The sequence below is a fragment of the Gouania willdenowi genome, chromosome 6, assembly GCF_900634775.1.
Source record: "Gouania willdenowi chromosome 6, fGouWil2.1, whole genome shotgun sequence".
Taxonomy (NCBI): Eukaryota; Metazoa; Chordata; class Actinopteri; order Blenniiformes; family Gobiesocidae; genus Gouania; species Gouania willdenowi.
The window spans coordinates 30,474,764-30,499,267 of NC_041049.1; the positions used below are offsets into that span (position 1 = coordinate 30,474,764).

A 24,504-nucleotide genomic window follows, 5' to 3' on the forward strand; every position below is an offset into this window, starting at 1 on the left:
TTTTGTGTTAATTTCCACCGGGTCTGCTGTGGTGCGTGTCTGCTCCTTCCCAGATCCGGTAATCCGGTGCCCTCCGCCAGATATACGCAGGGCTTTTATTTCTGGCGGACACTGGAGCACGACGCATCAATCAGTACAGAGCAAATGAAGCCATTCAGGAAATTAAGCACGTACTCCAACACTTCAGATTATATTTCAAGTAAACACATCACCAAAATGTCATAATGTGTAAAAACAAATTCTGCACTGTAAACTGCAGCAACTTTGATTTAGTTCATGTTTTGCTGGTGCAGTTTTATCTCTTCTCTGTTGGCTGTTGCTAAATAATGTGGCTATGACAAAACCAGAGTCCAACCTTCTTGTTCTCCTTCGTTAGGAACACTGACCTGTTTATTGTTGTGTTTATAACACATTTAACTGCGTTCTCGCGCGATTATATAAATATTGTGAGAGCTGCTCTGTCTCGTAACGTCACAGTCGTTCAACCGGAGTGCACCACGGCGCACTCAAAACGCAACCGATGGGGATTACCGGACAGCGGGGAAAAACCGGATCGGTGCCGTGGCACAGCGGAGACGTATCCAGTGGAAACCCCGGGTTCGGCTGGCCATAATAAAAAGCCACTCTAAAAATGTTCATTTTAATCACACGGAACAATGCCACAGACGTCACAAGTTCTGAGGGAGTTTGCAATTGGCATGCTGACTACAGAAATGTCCACCAGAGTTGTTGCCCGTGAATTGAATTTCCATTTTTCTACCATAAGCTGTTTCTAAATCAATTAATACTTTGCTCATATATTTTTCATGTATTTTTTCTGCTATAATATTCTCATAAAAGATCAGTTTTCAGGTTACAGCTGGCTTGTGTTTATCTGCTTGCACACGTTTACTTGTATGCACATTCATGTTATCTTTAGTGTCACTGTCAGAGAAGCTGCAGGTTGTGTGTTTTGCCTTAAAGTGATCCCCCACAGTTTTTACAAGTTTAGTTTAAAATCTTTGGCATGTACTTATTAGATCTATGCCTAACAATACACGTTATTATGCACTATGTTCATTTAATTGCCTTTAAAAATGGGACTACCTTACAGTTTTAAAGCTTGTGTTCCGCCATCTTGAAATCAAGTGATTGACATCACACGGCCTCACTGCCTGTAAACAGCCCATTGGTTTCTATTGGAGTGAAGCATTCAGCCTGCTTTTTAGATAATTTAGCCAGGTTTTTCGGTCAAAATGACAACTTGTGCTGCTTTTGGTTGCTCTAAATCAGTGCTTCTCAAACTTGTTTGGCTCAAGTGCCCCTGTTCTCATGTTTCTGAATCCAAGTACCTCTTTTTTTCAGCTACAACATTTTGCTGAGAAAACTATAACAAAACGACTACAGAGCATAATGATGGAATGAGAGTTAACACTGGGGCTGAACAATTTTGGAAAATCTAATTGCCATTTTTTTTTTTCCTCAATATTGTGATTGCGATTTAATTTGCGATAATTTTTTCAGGGTCTTATGTTTTTTTCAAAAAACATAATCAATAAATCAATGTGTTATAATAAACATCAGATGTATTATACATAAATTGTTATTTCTTATAGGATAGGCTTATGTTAAAATGGAAAATAATTAATTAAAGTTTACAGTTGTAAACAAATACTTTGATTTGTAGTCCTGTAAGCATTCACCATGACAACATAACATTCTGCTAAACAGAATCTAAAACGATATGTGCTTAAACAAATAGCAAATTTTTTGGGTAAATCAAAGATCCAAATAAACACAAAAAGTTCTCGGCGGCATCGACCAGGGCGATGGCCAGCACGAGACCGCCGCACCCGGTGGCGCAAGAAAAGGTTTCAGTTTCGGGCTGTGGACCATGTGCCCCCGCGGATGCCGGCGCATCCCCCACGAACACCCACAGCGAGGCCGTTGTTGCCCTCGGTTGCTCCTCCTTAGTACTAAACTTTTTGCAGTGTCGGCTTCTGTTGAGTGTCAAGCCATTGTGCAACAAGTTAAATCAGTTTTTACATCTCCACCCGCCTGCTTTGCAAGTCACATGGCCAGAATTATTATTTTTTTAATTGCACCTTTGTGTTTAGGGAATCTTGTTCAGCCATAGTTAACATATATTTAAAATCTCGTTTTGTAAATAAGTGGAAAGCACATTTAAATTGTGTGAAAGAAATACATTTGACTTGCCTCCTAAAAGGACCTTTACCCTTAAACAGTGCGCGGCTGACGCTCTGGTGGCTGAAGTTGGCGAGTAATCACGGAAAAACCAGCCCTAAGGATAGAAGTCTTTTTGGGTTGCAGTTCTTCAACAGTCTGTGATTTATTCCTTTAGGAGAGCTCTTCTCTATAAAGCAGGCTGAATGCTTCACTCCCATAGTAAACAATGGGTTGTTTACAGGCAGCGGGGTCGTGTGATATCATCAATCACTTGCAATTAAAGATGGCGGTGGAGGATCCCTTTAAAAGATTTTACATAAATTTTAGATTTTAAATAAAACTTGCTTTTAACCAGAAGAAATCTCCAGCAGAACCACTCTCAAAGATGGCAGCCATCTGCTTCGACTGGTTGGGGTTAGTGGACAGAGAGCAGAAAATAGGGCACTAACAGGTCTTTAAAATATACAGGAGCTTGATCATGTGGAGATTTTTATGCTCACAGTAGGATTTTAAGTTCTACTCTCGATTTTACAGGAAGCCAATACTTGAGAAATATGATCTTACTTTTACTAAGGCAGTCTCTGTGATGGGCTCTAAAGCCAGACTGAAAGCTCTTGTATAAATTGTTCCTATATTGATGATCACATAATTGACCTGCAATTATGAGTTTTTCAAGAATTTTTGAAATAAAAGGAAGGATGAATATTGGCCTATAGTTGGACAAATTTCTTGGACCAAGAGTAGGCTTTTTAAGGAGAGGTTTAATTGCAGCTGTCTTAAAAGCCTGTGACACATAATCTGTTACTAGAGATGTGTTGATCCATGATGTTAAGACATGTTGAAGAAAATGCAAGGTGTTGAGTAATGTACCGATTAGCACTTTGCACATTGTATGGTAGCCACTGTGGAGAAAATAATCACACAGTTTGTGCTTGAGGAAAAGACTGTTGGATTAGGTAGCATGCTGAACCAGATTTAACAAGCTGCTTAGTGAATATTTGGCCAACTGCAAGAACAATCTTAAGGAAACCTGGTCATGCTGATTTCCATTGGTGTGGTAATTCCACTCAGAACCTCTCACTGCAGCTCTTACAATCCAGCATTCAGTTTCTAATTTTTCTAAAAGCTTTTGGTCTGTTTAGAGCAGTAATTGTTGACGGCTCTCTGCAGATTTAATCCAGATAGGAATTTATTCACGAACATAGTTTGAAAAGTTAGTTATGGACTAGATGCACTGACTGCGGCTACAGTGACCAGCGGCAACAGAAGATTGTTCGTTTTAGGAGCCCAAGATGCAACTGAAAACAAGAGACCAGAAGTATGTTATGTTTGTATTGTTATAAGTAAACACATATATATATATATATGTGTTTACTATATATATATATATATATATATATATATATTAGTTGGGTGATAATGATGTGGGAAAAACAGTACCAGAAAACAAAATTCAAATGCAATCAAAAACAGATCAACTTAAATAATTAGCTCACCAGCTCACACTCAGCATGTGTGAACAAAAGTCCTTGGAAAAACGCAAACCAACAGGATATGCAAAGGTTTGTCGATACTCCCAAAGTTTATGAAGGTGGGAGAGGAAATAAAATATGCATAAGTTGGGAATTGTTTTATTTAAAGTTTTTCATTTATTGTGATAAATACCAGAAATTATTGGGATAATTTTTTTAGTCCATATCGCCAATCCCCTCCTCTTTGTACATCCAACCTTCAAACACTTTGACAAAATTGACAACACTACTAGTCTCCCACATCAATACATACTTCTGACAGGCACTGTACTAGTAATAATAATAAAAATCAGAACAAAAACAATAGGTTTCCCAGCACCGCTGGTCCTGGGAACCGCATATGCACATAACACAGTCCCCAGGCCCTGTGGGTTTGGCCCCCTAATAAACAAAAACAACTCTAATAATAATAATTTTACACACCCGTGCAGAAAACAAGGATGTAAGATAAACTGAATAACAAGGTGCACAAATAAATGATAATGTGTTGAATGCTTATGTATAAGTAAAAAAATAATGAATAAGAATAAAGTAAAGTACATAAACATGTATTTACAGATTTTTTTTTTTTTTAGGACAGTTGCAGACATGGGTTTCATCCTCGACATATATATATATATGTATATGTAGCAGCTCATTATGTCTCTGCAGAAAGAGACCCTCTGCTGCACATCAGCACTTTTATAACATTTAATTTCACTATTTCTACCTTTATTTTTCTGTTTGCGTGTCGTTTGGTTTGTATTTAATTAAATTGTTTTTCGAACTGTTAGTTAATTCTCCCGTAATTTCCGGGCTATAAAGCACACTGTTTTATTGGCCGCATTACAATAATTTAGCAAATTTCTAAGAAAAATCCACACAAATACCGCAGCCTAACAAAGGCTGCAGTCTTTTGGATGATGAGGGTGCCCTTCAGACAACTCGGCAAACCGAACGGGCAGGTAGGCGGGCTCCTGTACTCATGTTGGGTTGCCGGGAAACGTCTGTGTTTCAACTGATAGGTTTCCTTTACTACATGAAGTCACCTCCTCACTGTTCCACGTCTACATATCAGTCCATTTAAAGCTTTTTATGGTCACTTTTTACTGGAACCAGACTTATGCACCACTTTGTCCTCTCTTCTTACCGTGAACTATCGCAGAGCGATCGTAGTAGGGCTGGGGGTAAACGATTATTTTTAAAATGATTATTCAGGCGATTATTTTATCGATTTGTCGACTATTCTAACGACTAATTTGACAATTAATCTAATGATTTTTTACCTGTTGCACGAAAAACCACAAAATCTCAAATACCAAAAAATCTCAAATTATATACAGCGTTTTCCAAACGCCTAACATCTTCTGCTTAACACAAAATAAAAGCAGTGTTATACAAAATGGAAGGCCTGTCAGTGTTTCCTCTTTTACAGTACCAATAACGCTGTATGGACATTCTTGAAAGTTTAACACAAAAAAATCCTGTTTTACAGTTTCTAAGGAAGAGCACTCCGTTTTACAGCCCGAACATAAATCTCTCCTGTATAAAAGATTAAAAAACGCAGTGCCAAAACACATTCCTGAGTCTGTTTAACAATTTTATAGTCCCAAAATAAATCTTAAGGCAAAATCACACTGATTAAACTGCTATTCTGTCAGTGTGTGCAATATAGCACTGTCTACTTTTTTCCTCCCTCATCACCACACTTTACTCCTCCTCTACATTACCTACTCTGAATTACTGTGGAGGAATATGGCCCCATGCTCTTTTGTGAGGCTAGCTTTTTTTTTTTTTTTATTTGCTCAAGATGGTCTCTGCTGCTGAGAACAAACGTTCAGAAGGTGTGGATGTAGCAGGGGCACCCAGATAGGATTTTGCCATAACAGCCAAGGCGGGGAACCTCGTTTCATTTTCTTTCCACCACCGGAGTGGGTTTCTGTTTTTTGGAATGGTTTCTCCCCGAAGTATACAAGCACCTCATTCCTGACAGTGTCTTCCCTCTGGTCTCGGCCTGGGTCTTCATCTTCCAGCTCCTCATCATCATCTGAGCCAAGCAGCGTGTCCAGGACAGACTTTGGCTTCTACCTGGAGTCATCTCGCTGGTGGGGGACATCATCTTTAGGCTCTTCCCTCACTCAAACTGGTCTAGTTTCAAGTGCAAGGCTCTGAAGTTTGATTTTTACATTCATTGGACAGGAACTTGAATTTTCGGAATCTTCAATCAAGGGCTGCGGCGAGAATGCTCACATTGTTCCCATTTTCATTGTATAAAGTCTCATTCTTCCATCTGAAAAATTCTAAGTGCTTGGAGAGAAAGACCAGTAGAATCAATAGCTCTACATTATATAACACCAATGGGAAAACATTGAAAGATGCAAACTGGGAAAGCTTAATTTGAAATGGATTTGGTTAGTTCAATACAAGAGATTTAAAGGACTGAATAATTAAACTGAACTTGAAGCAATCTATGCTGTGGCTGTTGTTTCGAAGGTGGCAATGGAAGCAGACTCAAAGGTTGTCTCTGTGGACTTCTGTAGGCCTTTCACTAGCGGAGGCAAGACAGATCCTGTGACGTATGCCTCTCCACTCAGGAAGACGGTGGCTTGCTCGAATGGCTCAAGTGCTTGCTGTAGTTCCTCCAGGAGGCTCCACTGGTCAGCTGTCATATTCAGGTAAAGCTTTGATGCCTTGGTGGCCTCTGGGTCTGAGAGAGTTGCAGTTTCAAGCCACCGTTGCTCAAGGAGGCGTGTAATCATATACGTAGTAGGAACTATTCCATCACAGTTACATCCGGGGTAATTTGTGTTGAGGTGTGCCCATCTGTTCTTTTTTGGCCTTAACTTTAAGGAGGGCGACATCGCTACTGTGGAAGTAACTGACAAGCTCCTTTGCTGCCCCAAGTGACCTGCTGATCTGGGGATCTTTCAGATCATGGTTGACTATCAACTGTGTTGTATGACCATCACACCAAAGTGAGGCAACACCATGCCTCTCCTCAAGGATCTGTATGGCTTTCACCACATTGGCTGCGTTGTCATGGACATTATTACGGAGAGAGAAATCAAACTTCTCAGCGACCTCTTAAATCCAGAGAGCAATGTGTTCTGCTCTGTGTTGGTCATCGAGGGGCTTTGTACACAGGACCAATGAGACCATCTCCCAGTTGTCGTTGATGTAGTGGCAGGTCACTTTGAGGTAGGCCTCTGTAGCAATGCTTGGTGGTGAGTGTGATTTTTGAGGACCTCTTCTTTATGTTGTTCTTTAGATCTTCAAGAGTATCTTGATATGTCTTTTCCAACTGGTTTGTGAACCACCACCTGGATGGACGTTTGAAGCCTGGGCAGGCATTTTCATCCCTATCAATGAATGCGTCACCCTCAACAAGAGACAAAGGCCTCATGTCTTTGACGATCACCAGTAAGATCAAGAAATTTAGTATAAATAACATTGCACGTTTCATAGAGCCTTATGTTGCTTACAGTGTAAGCAGCTTTAATTATTTGACAAATCAAACAAGAACACAAAGAAAAAAAGTCAAGTTAACTGAAGGGGAAGTTTGGAATTTTACACCCTGGACCCTATTTTCTCATCTGCTTTTATCAAAATGAGTGGTGGGTTTTTTTTTTTTACATTGTTAGCCATTTCCTCCTAAAGGACACTCAACGCAAGCAACATTGAGCTAATAATTATTGCTTACTCTCCAGATCCTTTTGTTCAGCTCTGCTGCCTTCTGTGGAGTGCATTGTTTCTTTCTCAAGACAGCAAGGTTGTTTGCTTTGCCCTGGTAAACAAAAAAGCAATGCATATCAGAACAACAGCTATGAATGTGGGGTATTTTAAATTTACTCTTAATCTAATTGCTGTGCTATGCCATGATTAACTTATTTGAATGCTGACGTGGCTAATTTTTAAAAGTAATGTTACGTCCAACAATGCATTTATCATCACCTCGCTGCTGTTTTTCCATTTTTTGATAACCTGGAAATTGCCAGGGGTGCACGTCATTTTCTAGTTCTCACGGTAGCAACAGTATAACTTGGTGCTACTAATGTATTTATATTTATCTAGAGGAATTTATCTGCACTATAAAATATTTTCAGTGCTCATAAAAACACATTCATTCATGAGTACTGCGGCCCTTCTCATGTGCAGCCCTGGGACATTGTCTTGGCTCCGTTATTTGACATTCATTGGCGAACTAACTTTCGTGTAGTGAATCATGATACTAAGCTGGCAAACTTCAGTCTAATATTGTGTTTCACTCGGAAACGACCACAGCATGATTGAGCTAACGCAAATCATGAATCATTCATGCCAGCATTATATGCTATTTCTAGCTAACGTTAGCTAAAGACAGCTGTTTAGCCACCAGCTACTACCAGTAACCAAACACAAACACAGTTAGCTAGCACCACCAAAGTGCACAGAGCTCAAGCTCACATTGCACAATACATAGACAGTATTTATTGCCACACAGCAATGCTGGTGGTATTTTTATTTGACAATACATTACTAACGTTACATAAACGTGAAATTAATTTAGCAAACGTTGGCGATAGTAATGTTACTTACTTCTGTTCTCCGGCATCACGAGTAACAATGGGATCCCTCCGCTTCAAATGCTCCCACATGAAAGTTGTGCTGGTGTGACACGCCAGCTCCATTGTGCAAAGGCAGCAAATAACTATACCTTGACGCTTATGGCTGCGTTTAAAGTATTCCCACACCTTTGATGTAGGGTTGTGTTTTGGTGACATGTAGAGCTTGGGAGGGCAGGCTGCTGAGGTGGTTGGAGACGGAGTTTCGTCCTCAATGCTGGTTTGTTTTGGTCACTCACGTGCGTGTGGTGAGTATGAGTGATGACGCGTCGACTTCCAATTTTGATGTCGACGATTTTAGTACTTGACGTCGTCGACGCGTCGCTACAGGCCTAGATCACAGGTTACACTCTGAGTCCGAATACGGACGTAATCGCTTCTGAACAAATCCAACGTGGTGATTTGGCAATTTCATGCTGTTATGCTACTATTACAAAGTGGCTGACTTTTACTGTAGACGGAGCGGAGATCGATACAGCCTGTATCCAGGCTGTTCTGATCTCAGCTCCGTTTGCCCGCTCTTCTTACCAGAGCATCTCTATCAGCCTCAGTGTCCAGAGCACCCGATCAATGCTGAACACACCTAGACCGGCGATTTAACAACTTAATGCTGTTTATCCTTCTATTACAAACGGGCTGACTTTTAATTAATCCCCGTTGCTGCTGCAGCGGGCCCTCTCTCTCTCTCTCTCGTGAGCAAGAACAATTTAATGTTAACAATTTGGCGGCATGAAGCTTATGAAACCGGGAAAAATCCACAAATTAGCCACATCACTGTTTAAGCCGCAGGGTTCAAAGTGCGAGAAAAAGTAGGGGCTTTTAGTCTGAAAATTACGGTACACATTTATACTATATATAATGCACATGCGGGATGATGTGTAAAAATAATTAATCAGTGAAATTAGCTGTAAACACATTTTTAAGAACTATATATAAGGTTATGCTGTGGACAGAAACAAAGGAAGACGAGCCAGATAATTCTAAACTTTATAATAAGTACAATCATAACTTTTAATCATAAATATGACTCTTCTCAAAATAACAACCTTTGGCTATCTTTTTTTTTCTTCCACTTTGACTGCACATGCTGTCGGAGATCAACACTACAAGAAGTGTAATCTCTTTAAGACTACAATACGTGTTTTTTTTGTTGGAAATACATAAATGAATTAATTTTTTTGCATAATTGTGACCATCACCAGTAAGGAAAGATAAGAAACACTTTATTTTAGGAGGATAAAAAAAGAGAGGGTGGTGTTATACCTGGGTGAGGGGGTAGGGAACAGGGAGGAGACACTCAAGGTAGGAAATGGAAAGGGTGAGGAAGAGTTTATTTTAAAGTGGGAGTGAGATGTGAAGATGTAGTTATTGTGTTGTGTAAAGCGTGAAGCTTGGGTATAATGGTGGTGGCTGTGGTCAGGGTGAAGGAGTGAGTGGTAATACCGCGGCCGAGCAGCCCCCCAGATACCCCCAAGATCCCAGGCCAAGAGGCAGCCACCGCCCCCACATACACACCCAAGAAACCCCAAGTAGCCGAGGACCCCAACCCCAAGGCCCCCCGCCAGCATCCACCCCCCACCCGACCCCCCGAGGGGAGGGCCCAGAGAGCCCCCCACCTGAGACCCCAGCAGAGGAACCAAGGCCCACACCCAGCAGACGAAAACCGGAATAGAAGCAGCACCGGTAGCAGCCCGCCCAACGATGACGACCACATCCTCAGCAGCCGAGGGCACCAAAGGGGACGCTGCAAGTCACCCCTGCTCTTGCTCTTGTATGAAAAGCAATTGGAGAATTGGTTGAGTGAATTTTTTCGTGGTATTATGTGATGTATTAATCGACCAAGGGTCACATGGATGGCAGCTGTCTTATCTTGTCAGTTTACCATAACTGATCAGCTGATGTATTGTGTCCTTGAAATTATAACAATGAACACATGGTAGGTTAAAAAAAAAGAAAAATGCTCTGTGTGTAGAAGATTTCTAAACAAAGTTGTTTGTGTGTAATGTAATCTGTGTCTGTACCCTGATCTGTGTGTGTTTCAATCTGTGTGTAGAATTAGGATTTGTAAACAAAGTTGTCTGTGTGTAATCCATTCTGTCTGTTTGTATTAACATCTGTATGTGTGTCATCAAACCGGGACATTCTATTGGCTGTCTCTGTGCATGTGACTTTTGGAACATATTTGGCGAATACAATGTGTAACTTTTTAACACTTGTATCTTGTGCAATACCGGTAGAAACCAGCAGTGGTGACAGACCCAGTCCAATCGCAGGCCAACTTGGCGACACTTTTTTTGTATTCTCGCTATTTACTTATCTTCTACTCTAAGTATATGTATGTAGGAGGAGATGAGTTATTATTAATGGGATATATAACTAAGAATATTAATTATGATTATTAATATTACTTCAAATTTGCGGGGGGCCACTCCTTTTAACAGGAGAAATATGTCTAAGTTTTTAGACTAAACTCATCAATGTGAAACCAGGGGAAAGTGAATTCTACACCATCATCACAGCTTTAATGAATCAGAGGAATCAAAGATTATGTTTAACCTTTTATTCAAAAGTCAACAATTAACACAGTCAAAATATCAATTGAAATGGGATAATTAAATCATGATAAAATGCATTTCTAGGCTAATAAGTGAGGATTATATGTAATAAAGTGAAATCACTAATCTAGGAGGATGCTAATCTACTAAATATTGAGTAAAAATGCAGGATACATATTCGAATAATAAGATCATAAAATCAAAGAATAAAATAAAGAGAGCTCATAACAAAGAGAGGAGGATGGACAAAGGGGAGACGAACAAACATGAAGTTCGCAGCTGGCTTAGATAATGGCTCTTGGCTAACCACAGTGGGTCGCGGGCCGGGCTTCCTTTCGGCTGTTACGCACGTCACTAGGTGCCGGATTCGTCCGAACCAAGTAGCTGTTGACTCCAAAATCTAACTGTTTCAACTAAAAATAAAATGAAATAAATGAAAAGATGGGAACATGGGTGAGCATGAACGCCCGCGTCCAAAAACTGAAGTTAGGAACTGCGTTCTTCCTTTTAAAAGCTTATCTTTGGGAGTTGCCTCCTGAAGAGGGAACTTCATTGATTGGTCTAAAGTTGTCAGCAACTCAGCTGGCTGCCTTTGGGTGTGTGGGGTGTGTGGTATGTGAGTGGAATGACAGACAACAGAGGAAGTTCCTAAACATAAAAGAATGCCTAATAATTAATTCCACATATTTCAAAACATCTTTTCAACATCATATCTTGAAATATCATCTATAATGAAAGAGTTTGATACCAAACATGACTGGAAAATATCCTATAAACACTTTACGAACCGTTTAATGAATTTTACTTGTAATTACTCATAAACATAAATGTCAAAAATCATGTTATGCCTCCTCTTAACTATATGGTTGCAGTAGATACCTCAAACTAACTTTTGTGATGTTTTCTGGTATTTTTAAGCACTTTTAAATGATAAACACTTTAAAATAGCATTCTGTTGTTATTAAATTACATGAAATGAGTGCAGACACATTTGCAATTTCAATTTCAGTAGAAATCATTCCAATAATGTTTTCATTTGTAACTTTTCAGTCATAATACGATTTCTTTGTTCTCATTTGAGCGGGAGATCTGGGGTTATTCCATCGTCCTGTGTAACCATTGGTGTGGGTTCGAAAGGTGGCAGCATCTGCAGGGGGTCGGAGCCCAGAGTTTGAAAACTTAGCATGTAAACATTGACTGGCTGTTTCCTTTTGATTGTAAGGTAGCAGAGAGATGATAACAGGAGACAACTGTTCTGGAATTCTTCTGTCCCTTTGTTCGGACAGAAAGGGGAGAAGACCCCCCTGGGGGAATGTTTGCATTTCACGGTAGGAGGCGGACTCTCTGACTCCACGGTTTGGTGAAGCCAAATGTTCTAAGTCCAGATCAACTTGGGGGTTTAGTTTCCTACATGTATTATAAATCAAAGACACCCCTTGTTCTCTCAACTGTCTCCTCCTCTCCACCTCATATTGTTTGCATTCCATCATACATGTTGTACTGTCTCAAACATCTCACACTGTTCACATTTCCCATCTTTATGTTTTCCTATCTTATTAAGTGTCCTGTTTAACCCAATATGTCCAATCCCTAATCATGTCAATATAGTTTCTTCTTCCGGTTTCATCCTAGTCTTTTACCCTCCCCAACCTGTTTCGGTATTGCAAACAGGTCTCTACCTGTATCTTGAAATTCCCAATATTCTTGCCACCTTTTCTTTATGTTTATTAACTAGCGTTCTCCCCTCAGCTTTGCTCAACTTAACTGTAAAATCTATTTTTTGCGATTTGAGAGACTGCTTAGCTAAAATGTCCACCTTCTCAAAGCTTCAATTCAATTCCAATTCCAGCTGGAACCCAGACAAAACTCACATTCTGTCCTATTTTATGGATTTTATACATTAAACTGTGTATTTTAAAAATCAACTGCTTGCAAGATTTCATTAATAACATACTTGTGGGTGCTGCCCAGCTATCTGATGCTGTCACTGCCTTCCTCACTTTATAAATTGTTATATACTGCAATGCCAATATTATGGCTATTAATGCCACTGCATACACTGACAGATGGTCTGTACATGTTTTCTTAATGTGTACTTCCCTACCAGGAATATATACTGCTGCCCCACAGCGACCTCTTTCAGGGTCTTTTAAAAAAAATCGGTATGTCATTTAAATATTTTTGAGCTACATATCCCACTTCATGCTGTTTCTTTATTCTCTTCAGTTGATTTGTAGTCTCAAAATCTACCCCTGGCATTGCAATTAACCAGGGAGGGATACTTGACAGTGGGACTGTGTTTCTAAAATGAAGCTGTGTCAATCCTACCTGTTTTGCTATCACATTACCAATACACCCAAAACTATTTACATATATGTTCATGCTCCCAACAATCTTTTAATATATTCTTGATTGGATGCTGTTACAGCAGTTCACGCTGTGACACAAAGGTGGGAGGCAACACTGTCTTAAAGGTATACAAAGCAATATTTAATGCCAACAAAACCAGGCTTGAACATAAAGAACGACAACCAAGGCTAACAAATGATCAAAATATACTTAAAGGTGCAAAATAAGTGAGGATGCCGCTGAGGAGAGAGTCAGCAGCCACACCGATGGATGGGATCCTTCAAACTGTCAAAAAGCCAGTGGTGTGGACAGAAATAGTGAAGACCAGCAGGCGGGGCCAAAACACAGCCTGCAGCATCACCAACCAAACTGACATCAACCTCCACCTGAAACTCCCTGTCCCACTGAGGAGCGGCCAGGACCGGAGCATTAGAGATTAATCCCTTTACTCTCTCAAAAGCTCTCTGACAGAGAGGTGACCAAATATACTTGCGGCTAGTTTTCAATAGGTCTGTTAGCGGTGTCACCACTGTGGAAAAATTTGGGCAAAAACAACGATAATAGCCCACCATACCTAAGAAACGCATGAGTTCATTTTCGGTCCTGGGCTGTGAGAATTGATCAATCGCCTCAACCTTGGCTCGTACAGGCCGAACGCTGCCCTGTCCAACAATGCACCCCAGATAAACCACAGTGGCCTTAGCAAACTCACATTTAGCCAAATTTATGTTAAATTAGCTTCTGCTAACCGAGTAAACGTCGCTGTCACATGGGACAAATGTTCCTCCCAGGTATAATATACAACCAAATCATCAAGGTAAACAGCACAACCCTCCCCGACCCCCAACAACCCGATTCATTATGTGCTGGAAGGTTGCTGGCGCGTTCCTCAACCCAAAAGGCGTCACACTATACGAGAACAACCCGCTTGGTGTAATGAACGCTACAATCTGTTTAGCCCGCTCTGTAAGTGGCACCTGCCAATACCCTTTTAACAGGTCCAATTTGTTCACAAAGCTCGCACCCCCCACCTGATCCACGCAATCCTCCATCCGAGGAAGCGGAAAAGAATCTGCCTTAGACACTGCATTCACCATACGAAAATCTGTGCAGAAACTTGGACTGTTATCAGGCTTTGGCACTAAAATACAAGGCGAAGCCCAACTAGAATCGGAGGGTTCAGCAATTTTATTTTCAACCATATACTTCACCTCAGAGTCTAGCAGCTTACGTTTGTCGGGGTGTACTCTGTAAAACCTCTGCCTGATTGGCAATGAATCACCAATATCTATGTCATGCTTAACCAGAGTGGTTCGCGAAGGCGTATCGCCAAAAAGACACAGACACTCTTCAGTTAAATTGACTAACAGGGCACGTTTTAAGGGGTCTAAATATTGCAGAGAAGTATCCAGACATTTCAACGATGGTGGGTCATCACATTCTCCCCCCACCAGAGCCTGCACGACAGCAGACTGAGGACGAACTTTAAATGGATCCACTGCAACATCCAACACAGTGTCTCGGGAAAAATAAGGCTTAAGTTAACATGACACAGCTGCGTTTTCGATCTATGTGCAGGAGTTGATTTCAAGTAATTTAGCGCAGACAATTTCTCCACAACAGAATATGGCCCAGAAAACTTTCCCTGAAAAGGAGATGTAACCACCGGCAACAAGGCCAGAACCTGGTCTCCAGGCAAAAATTCTCTATGCACAGCCTGTAGGTCATAGTGCTTTTTCATTTTATGCTGTACACACAATAGCTTCTCCTTCACCAACTTCTGAGCCATATACAATCTGTACCTAAACCCATTCACAAAATCAATCAGATTATCAGGAGGGTCAACATCAGTCCATCCATCGTGTACTAGGGCCAAAGGGCCAAGGACTTTATGACCAAAAACAAGGTCACTCGGACTAATCCCGGTGCTTTCCTGAACCACCTCACGTGCAGCCAACAGCATTCAAGGCAAGGCCTCCTCCCAATCACATTGCATCTGAACACAAAAAGATTGCAGCATTGATTTAGGTGTTTGGTGAAACCTCTCCAAAGCACCTTGACTTTGAACATGATAGACCTAGCAGTAATACTGCGCAACGGATATGCAAATGCATATCGTGTGGTCTGACACATCACAGTCAGCAAGTAGTTATCCCCTGACTTAGCCTTAGGTAACGGACCAACACAGTCAATGAGCAAATGCTCAAAAGGTTGCCCAATTGCTGGTATTTGATTGAGTGGTACTGGCCTAAACGTCTGTCAACTGACACGTGTGACAGGACTTGCAGTACAACGACACGTCCCTCTTCAACCGCGGCCAAAAAAAATATCTCATAACCCGGTCATACGTCTTCCTGACATCCAGATGTCCACACTGATCGTGAGAAATCTGTAACACAAGATTACAAAAATGCTCCGGCACAACCACCTGGAACACGGGTTCACCCACTAAACACCCCAACTGAGGTGTCCATTTCCTCGTTAAGACATTGTGCAGAAAATAACACTGAGAATGATTTCTAACCTCAGGGAAAGGGCAAATTACATCCATAAGTGTTTTCAAAGTGTTATCAACCTTCTGTTCCTTCACCAGCTCTACATGGGAAACAGACCAGGGAGTAGCAGGCTCTATATACCCACAGTTACAAACACAAACATCTTTGCTACTAGTAGCATATTTACCTTAAGAACGAGTAGCTGCACAAACACCAAACACATCAGGCACCGGTATGTTCTTATCATGCCTACAGCACAACCCAGGCTCATTAATCACCTCTGCAGGTGGGGGAACCTCAGCCCAGACCCGACTCCCTGCGATGTCATTGCCCAAGATCACATTATTACCTTGTGCTGTGGAACTTCCAACACACACATCCCCATCCCTACTACCGGTATACATGTGCCCAGATAAGATTCATCAGAAAATGGCAACACTGAGGCCAAAATAAGTGAATCCACTGCACCAGTGTCCCACAATATCTTAACGCGCACACGCTCTACTACCGGAAAGAGAGACATAACCTTAATTTTGACGTAACCTCAGGAACTTCAGAAACCACTGCTGCAGCACACATTGATGGATTGGCATTGTGTTCCAAATTTCCTTCTTTAATTAGCTCAAGTTTTTGTTTTTCAAGCTCAAACCTCATTTTTTCCTTCTCCAACTCAAACCTGCCCTTTCCTTTTCTTTTTCAAACTCCAACCTACTCTGTCTCTCCACAAGTCCATACAGGGCGTTGACTGGTACTAAAACCCCTTGGTCAATTAATCCAGTTTTTAAATTTCCTTTAACACAATCAATATTTTTCCTTAAATCACCTACTTCCACCTTAAAATGCTCTCCGATCAAAGCCAGTTGCTTTTTTCAAAAACCATCCAAGGTACTAGCACAAGGCGCCTCAACAAACTCCTTTACTAACTCATCCATGGTTACAAAAACAAGTGGAGACCAGAAGACGAGCAATGCCTTAGCAATGTCACACTATCACAAAAACGAGGATCTCCGCTAGACTATACACACCTAACTAACTCCTCCCTAGTCTTCTGGAAGCGTGGCGGTGGGATCTTACGTGTTCAGTCACAGTGACTCAGAACGGCCCTGAAACAAACCTGAGCCGATGAAAGGGAAAGGGAATGAGGAAGCTACAACCCGCACTTGCTTCCGTCCCTATCCCGGACAAGCCCCCATTTTGTTACAGCCGTTCACTTTGTGACACAAAGGTGGGAGGCGACACTGTCTTAAAGGTGTACAAAGCAAGATTTAATGCCAACAAAACCAGGCTTGAACATAAAGAACGACAACCAAGGCTAACAAATGATCAAAATATACTTAAAGGTGCATAATGTCGCTGAGGAGAGAGCCAGCAGCCACACCAATGGACGGGATCCTTCAAACTGTCAAAATGCCAGTGGTGTGGACAGAAATAGTGAAGACCAGCTGGCGGGGCCAAAACACAGCCAATCAGCACCTGCAACGAGGAGAAACAAGGAGGAGTGGCTGCCAGAACAAGCAAACTCCCCACAGTACAGGCCAGGGCTGTAACAATGCAGTATTCCATGTCCCCTGATAATTATCCAATATGTTAGTAGGATTTTCAACCTCCTTAGTCTTAATGGTTGTTCATTCATCTTGACTTGTACTGATGCAACTGGGGAAGTTTTAAATGCTCCACTACATATTCTTAGTCCTTGAGTTTGTTGTACATCTAATTTTTTAAGATGAGTTTCTGCTGCTTACATGTAGGCTATACATCCATAGTCTATTGCTGCTTTCGTGATAGCCTGATAGATACTAAAAAGTAATGCTCTCGATGCTCCCCAATCTCTTCCTGAAAGACATCTCAAGAGATTATTTACTTTTTCCATTGTCTATCATTTTCCTCTTCCTCTTCTTCTGCGTTTTTGGAGGTGGTTTGGTTGGCAAACATTATCTATGAATGTGTGTCTTATTAATAAGTTAAAGTTATTTAACCTAGTTATATAATGTATAGTCTATAACTTATATGACTTAAGTTAAAAAAAAAAGTGTTGTATGAAATTGGCCTCCGATTGGACTGGGTCTGTCACTTAGTACCAGCGACCACTGCTGGTTTCTAGCGGTATTGCACGAGATACAAGTGTTAAAAAGTTACAGATCGTGTTCGCCAAATGTGTTACAAAAGTCACGTGCACAGAGACAGCCAATAGAATGTCCCGGTTTGATGACACATGTATATGGATGTTAATACAGACAGACAGAATGAATTACACACAGACAACTTTGTTTACCAATCCTAATTCTATACACGAATTGAAACACACACGGATCAAGGTACAGACACAGATTGGATTACGCACACAAATGGTTTTACACATTGCAATTCTACACATAGAGAGATAGGTAGAGAGAGACACACACACACACGTCATTCAGGTGCGCTTCACAATTTATCACCGTCTACGTGACATGCATGCAGGTATGTGAGTGTTGAGTGTATAACGGATCACCATTTAGTCCGGTTACAGTCTGTCACGACATCAATCCAGGGTCAGATCTAAGTGTTTACAAGTCACGTAGACGGTGCTACATAGTGAAGGTCACCTGATTACTGCAGCTTAACTCACGACACACCTGCCACTACACCTAACTACTGAAAATAGATAAGTGAAAGTTAGGCAGGTACACGTGGATGGACTGGTGCGCATGAATTTAGAATGGATTCAGCCCCCCCACACACACATACTACAAACACGGCAACACAAATATGAAAATGTCTCAAAATACACAAAACTAAATGTGTATATAATGTGCATACAAAAAATGCACAAATGACATAAAACAAAAAATTAAACAATATTTTACAGGGAGTACACAAAACGACAACAGAAATGCACAAAAATATACAAAATGGCTCCAAAAACACATAACATGAGTCCAAAAAGCATATATTACAGAAAAATACCAAGCAACAACAAAAATATGAAAATTACTCAAAATACACCAAATTAAATATATATACAAAAAATACACTAAAATGACAACAGAAATGCACAAAACTACACCAAAAAAAATTACACAAAATGACTTCAGAATCACACTACAATGGCAACAAAATACAATAATTACACAAAAATACAACAGAAAGATACAAAAATACACATACTGACTCCAAAAAACATACATTACAGAAAAATACACCAAATGAAAAAAATACAAAAATGTGTAAAAAAAAAAAAACAACACATTCATCATGCGCATGTCTCATAGAATTAAACCAGAAAAATAAAATACGCTATTTTACTTTGCACCTGCAAATACAGTTGTGTGCGAAAGTCAGGGCACCCCTTTAAAAACAGCATATTTTATATATTTAAAAAGTTATATTCATATTTACTGTCTCTCTGGTATATGGGAAAAAAAGACAATATTGTCAGGAAACAATGCATAGTTACATTTTATTTTATAAATTGAACAAAATTACAAAAATGAAAAACATAATTTTGGCATGTGCAAAAGTCGGGGCACCCTACAGCATCAGTACCTTCAGTACTTAGTAACACCCCCTCTGGCAGATATCACAGCTTGTAAACGCTTCTTATAGCCAACAACAAGTCTTTGGATTCTATTATTTGGGATTTTTCCCCATTCTTCCTTGCAAAAGGCTTCCAGTTCTGCAATATTCCTAGGACATCTTGCATGCACAGCTCTTTTAAGATCTACCCACAGATTTTCGATAATGTTTAAGTCGGGAGACTGTGAAGGCCATTCCAAAACCTTCAGCTTGCGTTTCTTGAAGTAGTCCGTGGTGGATTTGGAGGTATGTTTAGGATCATTATCCTGTTGTAGAAGCCATCCTCTTTTCAGCTTTAGCTTTTTTACAGATGCTGTGATATTTGCCTCCAGAATTTGCTGGTATTTAATTGAATCCATTCTTCCCTCCACCCGAGCAATGTTTCCTGTCCCACTGGCTGCAACACAACCCCAAAGCATGATGGATCCACCCCCATATTTAACAGTTGGCAAGGTGTTCTTTTCATGAAATGCTGTTCCTTTTTTTCTCCAAACATACCTTTGCTTATTGTGGCCAAAGAGTTCTATTTTAACTTCATCAGTCCACAGCACTTGTTTCCAAAAGTCATCAGGCTTCTGTAGATGTTCTGTTGCATATTTTTGACGTTGTATTTTATGATGAGGTCGTAGATAAGGTTTTTTTCTACAGACTCTTCCATGAAGGTCTTGTTTGTGCAAGTATCGGCGCACAGTGGAAGGGTGCACCACCACTCCTGAGTCTGCTAAATCTTCCTGGAGGTCTTTTGAAGTCAAATGTGGGTTTTGGTTTACCTTTCTGACCAGACTACGAGCTGTTCTCTCCGAGAGTTTCCTTGGTCTTCCAGATCTCTTCTTGACCTCCACAGTTCCCCTCACCTGCCATCTCTTAATTATGCCTCGCACTGTGGAAACTGCAAGCTGAAAACGCTTTGCTATCTTCTTGTAGCCCTCCCCGGCATTGTGGGCATCAATTACTTTCATTTTTTCTGTCTTACACAGCTTCTTAGAGGAACCCATGGTTGCTGAGTGTTTGTACAAGGTTTGTGGAGTCGCCGTATTTAAGAAACCCTCAAATTGGCACCAGCTGGCACTCCCTAATGACAATTGTTGACACATGCTTCAGGACCAATGAGCTGGTCGAGGTCTGAGCTTGTAAAAAGAATCTGACACTTTGAAACTCTCAGGGTGCCCCGACTTTTGCACATGCAAAAATTATGTTTTTCATTTTTGTAATTTTGTTCAATTTATGAAATAAAATGTAACTATGCATTAATGTTTCTTGACAATATTGTCTTTTTTTCACATATAGTCAGGGGTGCCCTGACTTTCGCACACAACTGTGTACGACTTTATTATGCTACAGAGTATGTTAATATTATGCCCATAATTGACAACTCTTCTTAAGTGCCCACTATAGGAATACATACTTCCGACGGGCACTGTACTACTTTATAGAATGCAAACATGTCTACTCAGATAATTACCGCTTTAGAATGTGTTTTTCACCTTGAAGTTTCAACTGTTACATAATTGATAAGTTTTAGTTTTGGAGTGCTTCAAGTACCTCAAGTTCTGCATTAGGCTAAGCACTTTTGTACTTTACACGTCATACGACAGGACGATAAGTAGGCGCTGCTATGCAGATAAGCCATTCCAATGTCTATTACTTTATGAGAGCGCGGCCTCAGAGTTCTTATTAAGTATAATCTGAAGAACATGTTCTCTTAAATTGTGTAGAACCCAGAGCAAGTTCTGATTAGAATGTCTCTTCTTCAGAAAATAGTTGATACAAATCTTTATTGGTCAAAGGGAGAGGCCAACTTTTTTCTCTGTGGTGATTTCTTTATTCCTTATCTCCTCAGATGTTCCTTGCAGCTTTGTCCTTCGCCTACTTTTCCAAGGCATTATCTGGCAGCTACATGAAGAGCACAATCACACAGTTGGAAAGAAGGTTTGACATTCCCAGCTATCTGATTGGCATCATAGATGGGAGCTTTGAAATAGGTGAGACTAAAAATTCCCTTTTACATACCATCTCCAAGAACTTTTCTAGATGCACGCACCATCATTCATTGTAATAACATCATTAACATTACAGTTACAGCTACTCCATTTCAAAGCTGTTTATCAGACTGGGTTCATTGTGGGAATGATGTCTACCACAACTAGAGCTAAATAAGTGTGTGCATTTATTATCACTGTTGGCCCCTTGATTGGCTTTTTGATGAAGCTGAAACAACATACCAGAAACCAGTGTGCAGCGATTTTCAGCCACAAACTGGATATAGGTCAGAAATCACGTGAAGGTGTTTTCCCTCTGTATGCAGATACAATCTCACATTGCATCTCAATCTGCCCATAAAAAACTCCATAAGCAAGTCTCATTAAAGCTTGTGACGGCTGTCTGACAATTTTCTAATCCTCTCAACCCTGCAGGAAACTTGCTGCTGATTGCCTTTGTGAGTTATTTTGGTGCCAAGCTTCACAGACCCAAGATCATTGCAGTCGGCTGCATCTTGATGTCTTTTGGGACCTTCTTGATCGCCATGCCTCATTTTATCATTGGCCGGTAGGCTGAGTGCCACATCTTAATGCATGTTCTGCTGTTTATGAATTCCACTCATACGGCTCTATTGTCATCAAACTGTAAGCGATTCACAGTGCTGCCATGGTTCATATCTGGATATGTTTATTAGTGCTTCTCTGAGCTGAGCATTATTTAACAGGAGCTGATGCTTTCTCCCTTCCCTTGTTTAACAGTCACATTGGTGTTTTATATGCAGCCATAAGATCGAAACATCGATTAGACCTCCAGTGAATTCAACCAATAACCTTTATCCATGCCCAGCAAGCTCACCTGGGTCCTCCAGGGCAGGTGGTAGACCATCAATACTGCCCTCTAGAGGTGAGATGATGGAGAGCTTGTGTCTTCTCTCTCATTGTATTCACTCAGAGGAATATATTGTCCTTAGAAATGTTAAGAAACAAGAATGAATCAGTTTTATTGGAAACAGTCTGGTTGGAATAACATCTAATTTAGTTGATCTTTAAATGTCTAAATCCTAAATGAGTTTATTATCTTGCTGTATTGTTTGCTGCAGGCTGTGAGGGAGAATCCAATGTTTCCATGTGGATTTACGTCCTACTGGGAAATATCCTGCGGGGCATCGGAGAGACTCCTGTTCAACCTTTGGGAATCTCCTTTATTGATGATTATGCACAGTCTGAGAATGCTGCACTCTATATTGGTAATACACCTCATAAGCTGTTGAAAAATATATAACACTCCACTGCTACGATGTAGACAGTGTGCAAAGCTGACACAAACTTTTCTCTGGGTGAGACAACATCATTAATCACTGCATTGCTTTAATTACTGATAGAAATCCATTGGTGCTCGTGGCTAAAAGACAATTTGATGCAAAAATAATCTACTAGGGGTGGGACGTCACAATTCGCAGCTCCTCTTTCGATCACACAACGGCAAATGAATGCACACGCAGGTAAATGCACATGCCAGTAACATGAAAATGTATCTTTTATTAAGACCTTATACCAGAAGATTGATAAATAAACTTAAGTCCTCTGAGTCCTAAAAAAGCCGTAGCTCGAGTCCAAGTTTACAGTTGCGTCATCAGCAAATAAATCTGAGTTCAGTCACGAGTCCTGCATATCAGGACCCGAGTACTAACACACTGGCTCATACAGAGTTCAAAGTTGAGTAAATTCAAATTTAATAAATATGGCAATATTACCTTTTTTTCCGTTTTTTTCCCTTTTCAAAATGTTGCATCGATCTGCTGAACCCGATATTGTGTATCATATAATGAACTATTTTTCCACCCCTACAAGCAGCAAGCACCCCCGGTTTACAGTGTGTGTTGTTACCTCCACCAAGGAAGTCAGGTTTTTGCTAGCGTTTGATTCTTTTCCACTGCATGTTTTTTAGTTTTTATTGTGCTGCTGGGTTCTGTTTGCTTGCAGGTTGTGTTCAGACTATATCCATTATTGGGCCTGTGTTTGGATACCTGCTGGGGTCGCTGTGTGCCAAGATCTATGTCGACATTGGTTATGTGGACATGGGTAAGTTTAATGAAAAAAGATCATTAAAGTGATAAAATGTAATTTGGCTGTTGTTTGCCCTCAGAGATGGTAACCATTACCTCGTCTGATGCCCGCTGGGTGGGAGCCTGGTGGTTGGGTTACCTGATCGCTGGGGCCCTCACCCTCATGTCTGCTGTTCCTTTTTGGTTTCTGCCCAAATCATTGCCGATGCCTGTTGAGAAACATGACTCCAGCTGCACGCTTGAGCAAACCAGGTTCATCACAGACTCCCCAAACATGAAGCACAAGTTCAGACCAGAGGAACCTGCTAATTTACACCTAATGGCCATTGGTAGGATTCAAGTTTGCTGCATATGAGATTTCAAAATTTGAATGCATTTTGAAATATTGTTAGAACATTTGCATGCATGCAAGTCTTCTACAAAACTAAGACTATATCTCAGGTTTCCTTTCCTTTCAGCATTTCCATGCATCTGTGGATAGAGAAGTTTTTAGGACAACATTTCCAATAACAAACTGTTCAGTACAGTTCATTATTTTTACATCTCTAACTCCAGCTGACATTAGCTTTGACATTTTTTGTGCCTATTTGCTCAGTAATGTGTTTGGCCTGAAGGACTTCACAGAAATGCAAATATTCACCTTGAAAAAATGTACTTGTTCAGCCCCTGGCATTAATCAAAAACCGACACACTGGCCAACTATACCTATCTTAATCCCTGTCACTGAGAATCATTTCAAATGCAATGTTGTTAACCACCATTATGGAGAAGAATAAGAAAAAGGACATACTCTCAATGCTTTAATTAGTATTGTAAAATTAATTTTACACTATCATCATTTTTTACTTCTACAAAGCTCTGTGGTATACTGGAATAAATGATCTAGTCTCAATCTGTTGGCAAGCTTGTTGTTGATATTCTCTAGTTTGATTGGATATAGAGGGAAAAAAACAGAGGTTGTGTCTATTTTAGTCACCTGAGCTTCTGGAGGCCCTCTCATTATTCCTGTGTCGCTGTGGGGACACTTTGAAGTGTGGCTCTGGTTGGCAAACTGGGACTGACTGACCTTGATGGTTGATAGTCATCATGTGCATATAGAGCTGCAGCTGCATATGAAACACATATGAGCAACACTGATGTATGATTTAGATGCATACCATGTCCTCAGAGGAGATGCTGTAGTTCCCAATGAACATAAATTCAAATAGGTTGTTAAAGTAGGATGTC

The 24,504-nt window shown here is 40.5% G+C and overlaps 1 protein-coding gene across 3 annotated transcripts in view; it reads left to right on the forward strand.

Moving 5' to 3' along the window:
- Positions 1-24,504, forward strand: part of LOC114466176 (solute carrier organic anion transporter family member 1C1-like) — a 52,699-nt gene that overhangs the window by 14,107 nt on the left and 14,088 nt on the right. For all 3 annotated transcript variants that reach the window (XR_003674394.1, XR_003674395.1, XM_028451734.1), the window contains exons 3-8: positions 21,073-21,214; positions 21,647-21,779; positions 21,994-22,115; positions 22,312-22,458; positions 23,195-23,293; positions 23,358-23,606. Coding sequence is in view for 1 of the 3 variants with exons in the window: in XM_028451734.1 (XP_028307535.1) it covers positions 21,073-21,214; positions 21,647-21,779; positions 21,994-22,115; positions 22,312-22,458; positions 23,195-23,293; positions 23,358-23,606 (892 nt within the window). In the remaining 2 variants the exon portion in view is untranslated. The remainder of the gene's footprint in view (positions 1-21,072; positions 21,215-21,646; positions 21,780-21,993; positions 22,116-22,311; positions 22,459-23,194; positions 23,294-23,357; positions 23,607-24,504) is intronic.